At 42.4% G+C, this 9,058-nt stretch overlaps 1 protein-coding gene across 1 annotated transcript in view; it reads left to right on the top strand.

Moving 5' to 3' along the window:
• The window catches only part of LPAR3 (lysophosphatidic acid receptor 3), a 102,956-nt gene that overhangs the window by 35,941 nt on the left and 57,957 nt on the right, over positions 1-9,058 (top strand). The window contains exon 2 of the mRNA XM_019626411.1: positions 1,654-2,410. Within this exon, the coding sequence (XP_019481956.1) occupies positions 1,675-2,410 (736 nt within the window). The 5' untranslated portion in view covers positions 1,654-1,674. The remainder of the gene's footprint in view (positions 1-1,653; positions 2,411-9,058) is intronic.

Genomic DNA, 9,058 nt, shown 5'->3' with positions numbered 1-9,058 from the left:
GGGAAGAGTGCAATGATAATACCAACATAAGCCAGTGAAACAACATCCTCCACAACTAGACTGAAGAACAAAACAACCGCAACTTATCTGTTCCCCTTCCTGCAATTCCCCAGCACTGTTCCCCTCCCCCAATTCCCCAATAAAATCTTAAAAAAAAAAAAAGTTGGGGATTTCTTTTAAGCTTTCATTATCAGGGCCACCTCATTTCCACCAGTGGACTGCTCAGGTCTGAGCCTACTGGATCTCTAGTTCTCCATCAGATAAATTGCAGGCTTGTGAGGGAGCCCATGGTCATCCTCCCTAGAAGCTAGATTTCCTGGCCTTCAACCACAGTCTCCTTTTTTTTAAATAAGCTTTATTGGGGAACAGTGTGTTTTTCCAGGATTCATCAGCTCCAAGTCAAGTCATGGTTTTCAATCTAGTTGTGGAGGGTTCAGCTCACTGGCCCATGTGGGAATCTAACCAGCAACCTTGGTGTTATGAGCCTGCGCTCTAACCACCTGAGCCAACTGGCCACCCAACCACAGTCTCCTTTGACTGGACCTTTCATGGCTGTGGCCAGACCCCTGTGAGACAGAACACCTTACCTTCCCACCAAGCATAGATGGATGGGCAATCTTAGAGCCCCTGCCTCACCCCTCCTTGGCCAGAATCCCTCACTTTTGGGGTCCAAGAGATCTTGTCCTGAGATTAGTGAGTACTCTGTCTGCTTGATTCCCAATTTGGGGTTTACTTTCAGATATGTGTCCTGAGGATCTGCCCTCACTTGGCAGATATGTTCCCACATCCTTGGATGTCTGCCCAAACCCCAGCTCTCAGTCTTAGCCACGGAGGCCTACCTTTCTAACACCTGCTGTATTGACAAGAGCCCAGGGAAGGAAACTGACATGAAGTGATTAAGTTGGAAAACCCAGTAAGCAAATTCACATTGGTATAATTTGGATTAGGAGAATCAGAAAGAAGTGAACAAAAGGTAAGGAAGGAGTATTGAGGCCAGTCTCCAGCCCTGCACCACACACTTAACAAGTGAGTGTTGTCACTGTAGCTTGAAACCAAAAGATGGCAAAGGGAGCATCGGGAGTGGAATCACAGTGGTGGAAAAATGATCTCTTGGGGAAACCACTTGGTCATGTGAAAAGAAACTCAACACCCATTATCTTGGCAAGAATGTGACTGGCATTACCAACCTGCTTTGATTAATGAGCAGAACCCATAAATAAGAAATGAGCTGGAAACCACCAGGAGAAAACATTAATGTGCTGTGCTGTTGCCAGTGCAGAGTGGATATTGCAGGGCTCCGAATATTTGACCTATTGCTGCCTCCATGATCATTCATTCATTCATTCATTCAGCCAGCATTCAGCCAATACCTGAGTAATAAGGCAGCCAGGGCAAAGGGGTCCTGGGGTTACAATGGTGAACAAAATAGACACATACCCTCCCTCGCTGAGCTTGTACCTACCCTGGGAAACAGACATCAATTACTGATATGAGATAAATGCTGTGGCTAGGGTCCTGGAGTAAGAGACATTTACCGAGATCTGAAGGATTGACAGGAGTTGGCCAGACAAGTGGCTTAGCAGTGGCATGTGGTGCTTTAGTGGTTAATTTTGCAAACAGTGATATTTGTTTCTTCTTCAAATTTCTTTCTAGGATGTTCAGTTCTTCTCCACAATGAATGAGTGTCACTATGATAAGCAGATGGACTTTTTTTATAATAAGAGCAACACTGACACTGCCGATGAATGGACAGGAACGACGCTTGTGATTGTTTTGTGTGTTGGAACATTTTTCTGCCTGTTTATATTTTTTTCTAATTCTCTGGTCATCGCAGCAGTGATCAAAAACAGAAAGTTTCATTTCCCCTTCTACTACCTGTTGGCTAACCTAGCTGCTGCAGATTTCTTTGCTGGAATTGCCTATGTATACCTGATGTTTAACACTGGCCCTGTTTCAAAAACTTTGACCGTCAACCGCTGGTTTCTCCGCCAGGGGCTTCTGGACACTAGCTTGACCGCCTCCCTGACCAATTTGCTGGTTATTGCCGTGGAGAGGCACATGTCAATCATGAGGATGCGGGTCCACAGCAACCTGACCAAAAAGAGGGTGATACTCCTCATTTTGTTCGTCTGGGCCATTGCCATCTTTATGGGGGCAGTCCCCACACTGGGCTGGAATTGCCTCTGTGACATCTCCGCCTGCTCTTCCCTGGCCCCCATTTACAGCAGGAGTTACCTCATTTTCTGGACTGTGTCCAACCTCGTGGCCTTCTTCATCATGGTTGTGGTGTACCTGCGGATCTACATGTATGTCAAGAGGAAAACCAACGTCTTGTCTCCACATACAAGTGGGTCCATCAGCCGCCGGAAGACACCCATGAAGCTAATGAAGACGGTGATGACTGTCTTAGGTAAGAGGAACCAAGGGAGCCATTATTCCCATTTATTCAGCAAATATTTATTGAGCACTTACTGTATACAAGGCACTGACTAGGTAGTAGAAATGCAGCACTGGATAAGAACAGATGTAAATCCCCACCTGGCTGGAGTTTATGCTCTAGTACAGGAAGACAAAATAAGTATTTTAATGGGGAGAAACAAAATAATTTTATAATAAATTTCATTATTATTAGATTTATAAACTAAGAGGTTGGTGAGTCTTACTGAGAAAAATAAAGCAGGGAAGGGAGAGAAGGAGTGCTAAGCAGATATCAGTTGCAGTTTTCAAAAATGTTGTGTGGGACACCTTCATCTAGATGATTTTTGAGCAGAGATGTGAAGGTGGTGAGGGAGGGAAGCAAGTGTCTGGGGAAGAGTGTTCCAGGCTGAAGATGCAATAAGCACAGGAGCTCTGAACAGAAGCAGGAGAGTGTGGCCGGAGTGGAGGGAACAAGGGGAGCGTAGGAGATGAGGTGAGAGAGCTAAGGGCATAGGATGGGGCGACTCAGATTATACAGGGCTGAGTAACTATCATAAGGACGTAGGCTTTTCTGAGTAAGATGAGAAGACATTGGGAGGTTCTGAATAAGGGAGTGACAGGATCTGACTTCCGTGTTAGTGACATCTCTCTGGCTGCTGTTTTGAGAAAATACTGTAGTGGGACAAGGGCAAAAGCGAGAGAATTGCTTGTGAGGGTATTTCAGTACTCAGGACGGATGATAGTGACTAGGACCAGAGGGCAGCTTGGAGGTGAGGAGGTGTGGTTAGATTCTGACCTTCCTTAAAGGTAGAGTTGGTAGGATTTGAAGGAAGGTGAGAGGAGGAGGGGAAGGTGGGGAGTGTCATTTACAGAGATGGGGAAGACAGAAGAGGAGGAGGTTCAGGGGGAAGGTCAGGAGTTTAGTTTTGGACAAACTAAGTTTGGGATCTTATTAGACATCCCAGTGGAGTTGCTGAGTATGAATCAGGGGTTCAGGATTTAGGTCCAGCCTGGAGATCTATATTTGAGAGTCATTAGGGTAAGAAATGATATTTTAAACCACAATAGTGGATGAGCTCACCACGGAGGAGAAAAGACCAAGGAACGAGCCTGGAGCACTCCAGTGCGAAGAGCGGGGAGGGCAGGGAGTCACAAGCAAAGGATCCCCAGAAGGAGTAGCCAAGACCTCTGAATATGGGGGCCTAGAAGCCAACAGAGAGAAGCTATTGAAGGAAAGTAAGTATCAGCACTGGTAAGCCTCCTGAGAGGTGGAGTCAGACGACCTTACTGGGTTTAGCAGAGTGGCAGTTTTCTAGTGTAGCCAACAGTATGATCGGAATAAAATGAAGAAAAAAAGGGAGGCAAGGACAGCGAGTCTGAGCAGCTCTGAGGAGTTGGCTTTGTACTGTGAGCCGTGTACCAAGAAGACACATTTGGCGTGAAGAATTTTCCCTTTGTTTTGTTTTCACTATGGTAGGTGTCCTGTTGTCCCCCAGTTCCCATCCTGGGTTATAGGCAGAGTTTGTGATGAGTGGGCAGACAAGAACTTTTGTGGTTTCACAGGCCTTGTCTTCTACTTTATAACCTTTCCTTACCCTGTGCTGTGGTGACAGCAATGGGGACTGTTATTGAGAGATATAGGAACATTTTTTTCTGTCAAGTCTCAGGGAAGGAATTATAAAATGAATTCTTGGGGGACAATTCCTATTAGAAGGTGCAGAGCATATGTGATGTGGTACAGGAACCATCACCATGTCGCTAGGTCCTGAAATTGCTAGTAAGATTTGAAAGTCAGCAGACACACAGCATGATTGTTAAATTCAAACTCAGGGTTTGTTTTAGTTAACAAATGTGAATATAGTATTTAATATATGTCAAGCATTGTCCTAAGTATCTTACATATATTAATTTATTTAATCCTCATGGCAACCATGTGAGGTTAGTACTATTACCCGGTTTTTACCAGATAAAGAAACTGAGCAGAGAGTTTAAAGCAGTATGCTCAGGGTCACTCAACTTTTACTGGTGGAACCATGACTGACCAGTTGGCCTTTGGTGTCCACATGTTTAACACCACACTCTGCAGCTAGTTTTGATTTGTTTGGACTTTTTACTGGCCTCCTCTTTGTTTTGTCTTCTGCTTTGACCATCTCCTTCCTCTTTGAATGTCTTGACAAGAATATAGACAAGCATAAGAAAAGGAGAGATCACACTAAATCATTTTTTCCAATTTTGAGCTAGAGAGATATTTTTGGTAGACTGTAAAGTTTGGTATTTATTGCTAGTGTCAATGAACTCTGCTACTCTCCCTGCTTAACTTGCAATCATAATGGTTTGCTTGGCTTTGTGTCTTGAGAAATTACCTGCCTGATTAGGGAGAAAACTTGTTTTTTTTTAGCATATTATGTAACATATACAGCATGAGACAGAAAAGACTTCTGTAATCCCAGGTGGAGAGAATAGGACTCTTTGTGAGATGGTCATGGTCACTCGCTTCAGTTTCATATGTAACTTTGTCTGGAACATATGGAAGGATTTAAAACAAAGGAGCTGTGTGGTTTTGGTAAGTGTGGTATTGGATAACGGAAAAACTGGAATAAACAGTGAAATTGCCAAGTAGGATAAGAGAAGTCGTGGCCTCGAGATGGAACAACATCAGGGAATTGGTTAGTGACAGGAAGACAGTTTGGTGTTGAGGATTTGGGGAAGTTCCTCCGTGGTGAGACAGAGGGATCTGGGGGGAAGACAGGAAGTTTGGGGATAGGGGAAATGAAACTGAAGAGCTAGGTGGCATGAGGTTTTTAGACTTCTAGTTTCCAATTTCTTTGGATAACAGAAGATTTGGGTGTTAGCCCCAACTCTCTCATTTTCTACAAGCGTAATTTGAAGCACATTAGCTTACCTTTTCCTAGTTAAACTTTCTCTTCTGAGATGGACTAGATATTCTTTAAGTTCTTCCAAAGTTATGAAATTCAATGGTCCTGTTATCACAATAAGTAACCAAAGCCAACACAGAGTTCTGTGGATTGACTGGTATGAAAGCACAGAGTCTCCTTCGGTGACAGCATCGAACATAGTATCTCCTTAGGGAGGAAGCTTCTCAGTTGCTCAGATACACATAAGAATTCAGTTGCCTAAAACAAGTGTCTCCTATATATGATAGTACAGTAAAACCTCAGATTGTGAGTAACTTGGTTTGCGAGTGCTCCGCAAGACGAACAGACATTTCTATTAGGTTGGTGCAAAAGCAATAATGATTTTGCCATTACTCGCAATGGCAAAAAAACGCAATTACTTTTGCACCAACCTAATAATACATTTTAAGTTGGTAAATGAGCGATGTCTTGCAATACGAGTAGTTTGTTTCCGGAACGAATTATGCTTGCAAACCGAGGTATTACTGTATATCAGAAAAATCAACAGTGCTAGCATCTACGATCATTGTTGTCACTGGTTCTGAGTATATGGAAATAAATAGCTTAATACCTATTTGTATAATGATTACCTGATTTAAGTATCTTCATGATAAAGTGCTAAACCTTTCTATTTACTCCTTGATATGTATGTTGCAGGAAAGGTTAATTTAAGATGAAAGTTTCTTATAAACACAACTTCTTTTAAATATTAGGAAGTCAATCAATAAATATATATTAACTGTCTGTTAAACATCACCTAAGAGGTGAAAGGGTTGCATGAATTCAGTGAACTTAATCACATTTCAGAGAAGGAAGAAAGAATGGACAGGGACTAGAGTTTGGGGAAGGCTTTTTAGAGAGCTTGAGATGTGATCTAAAAGGATGGGTGGGATTTGCATGGGCAGGAGGGAAAAATATTCTAAGTAGGATAAATAGTATAATAAAAAGTATGATGGTAAAAACATCTGAAGTTTTTGCAGTACCACAAGGAAGGCCCTGCAGAGCACAAATGCATGTGGTGGTACAAAGGGAAATAGTTCAACTGTGAGCTGGAAAAGTTTAGTTGGCCATCGATTTTGGCAGGAGAGAGGTAGACCAGATGACCCTTGTGTTTCTTTCCAGCTTTAGGATTTTGGTTGAACACAAAAGCATATGGAGCTGGATGGGGAGCAGATTCTTTCCTTGTTGAGGGAGGTGGTGGTAGTGATGATGGTGGTGTGAATTTTAAATCTGTGCATGACTGGAAAGGCATCTAGTCATTGTGTTCCCATTTCAGCAGCCCTGAGGCAGAATTCTTGCTCACTTCTGGGTTATGATGTGTCATGAGCCCTTTACGTGAAAGAAGTTGCTTATTGAATGTTCTCATTGAAAAGACATTGGCGACATATAATCCTACTTTCCACAGGGCACCAAGGCTCTGCTTAAGAGGCAGCCCTGTATTTTGAAATTCTACTTGTTAATATGCTTAATCAACTGCAACAACTAAACACACAAGAAACCCCACATGGAAACCTCTCTTTTATTGTCCAACAAAACACCATGTAAACTGTACACACAGGGATGTTTTGTTTCCTAGGAAATAGGCTGGCTTCCTTCTATTTTGCAATGTCTTTAAATGCAAAAGAAAAGAAAGGTTGCAGGAATTTGTGAACTACACTTTTGAAATCTTCCGTGAACCTTCTTGACTCATGGTGTTTTTCAAACTGCAGGCTGTGACCCACTAACAAGTAATGAAATCAATTAGGTGATCATAACTTGACACTTGTTTTAATGACAAAATAGAAAAGAAGAAAAACTATCTGGGTGCATTGAACTTAGTAGGTATAAGCATTGTTTTATAATGTGTGTGTGTGTGTGTGTGTGTGTGTGTATTGGATTATGGTATAAAATGTATTTCTTACTGTGGATTATGGTCAAGAACATTTGAAAAGCCATGGTCTTAGGGTCAAAGTTTCTTTTTTGGCCAGTAAGAACTGAACTCTTTTAAAATATGAGAAACATTATAGTGAAGGGCCTTTGAAAAGGTTTGTGGTAATTGAAACAAGGAGCTGAATGCTTTTCCTCCCATTTCTTTCTCCCACCTGTCCATTTAGATCAATGCTAAATCCTCCTCGCCTTCTCCAGGGAGAGAGGAAGGAGGCAAGGTGTCAGTAAGTGGAGAAACAATACCTCGAGTTCTCGTGTTAGGAAATAGGTGAAAATTAAGTACTATCATGAGCCTTGCTAGAATACTACTAATAGTCATACATGTCGTTTCTGCAACACTGTGTCTTGTTTAGTGTTTTAATACATTGCTCTCATGCAGTCTCACAGAAGTCCTTCAAGGTAAGTGGGAAAGATATTATCCAATTTTCCTGCCACTCCCCTAGATGCACCCTGTACTCAGCCATAATTAATTATTTACAGTTCTTCGTTTTGCATCCCTAAGGCTTTGCACTTGCTGGCATGCCTTTCCCCTCGTTCTGCCTGGGAAACTCCCATTCATCTTGTAAGACTCAACTCAAGGGCCTGTTGTCTCTGAATCTTTCCTTGCCCTACCTGGGTAAACCCGATACTACCTCCTTTGGGCCACCTCCACCTGTCCATACCTCAATCAATGCACTTAATTGTTCACATGACTTTATTGTGAACTAGAATGTGCACTCTTTGAGGTCAGGGATTGCACCTTATCTCTCTTTGCACATCTAACGTGTAGCACGCTGTCTGGAACACACTTGTTGATATTATAATAAATGAGGAAATCAAGGTTTATGGAATTTAAGTAGGTTTTCAAAAGCTGGAACTACAAGGAGAACCCCAGTTTCCTCACATCCAGCCTGGCTTTTGACAGGCATTGGCTATGACATGCCTGTGAAGTCATGATGGCTGGGGAATGAGTGGGTATCCCATTTTATAATACGGGAGACTGAGGTCTCAGAAGGGTATGTAACAGTGCTATCTTGAGAAGAGGAAAACAAATGAGCAGTTTTTGAGTATCCATGTAAGGAGGTCCATGTGTTACATGCTCTTAGGATTTTATTTTACTTCACCCTCATAAGAACCCTCTGCAGATCTCTTGTATAGATGGGGAAACTCGGGTTGACTTAAGCATCTTGCCCATAGACCCATGCTGGTAAAAATAAAAAGAGTTAATATGCATTGTGTGCTACAGGTGATTCTGAGCACATTACATGTTTTGTGTCATTTAATTTTCATGATAACCCTGTGAGGGAGGTTCTGATATTATTATCAGATGAAGAACCTGAGGCCCAGAGGCGTTCAGTGTCTTGCTCATGATTAGAAACAGAGCTGAGATTGGAGTCCAAGCAGATTGGCTTCAGGACCCCACTTCTCAAAGTTAGTAGCAGCATCTTGTAAGTGATGGGGGTAGAGCAGCATCGACTCAAATAATGAGGTTTATAACCTTTATCTCCCTTGATTTCTAGTTACGTTCACTTCTGTAGTCACTGGGTCCCTCAGTGTTTAGCTCGTTCTGGATTGATTTTAAAGACTTTGCAGCACAGCAGTAACAGTTATAACAACATCTCCCGGGAAACAACTTCACACTCTTCAAACTTTATATTCATTAAAGTAAATGGCAGGAATAGGGGCTTTGAAATAGGAGGGAACTGGATTTAAATCCTGGCTTTGCTGCTTCCAAGTTGTGTGACCCTGAGCAATTCACCTAACTTCTCTGTGACTTAGTCTTCTCATCTGTAAGAGGGAGATATCAGTACCTCTGGCAC

This window comes from Hipposideros armiger, unplaced genomic scaffold, assembly GCF_001890085.2.
Source record: "Hipposideros armiger isolate ML-2016 unplaced genomic scaffold, ASM189008v1 scaffold_675, whole genome shotgun sequence".
NCBI classification, from domain to species: Eukaryota; Metazoa; Chordata; class Mammalia; order Chiroptera; family Hipposideridae; genus Hipposideros; species Hipposideros armiger.
This window is presented reverse-complemented; position numbering and strand designations above follow the sequence as displayed.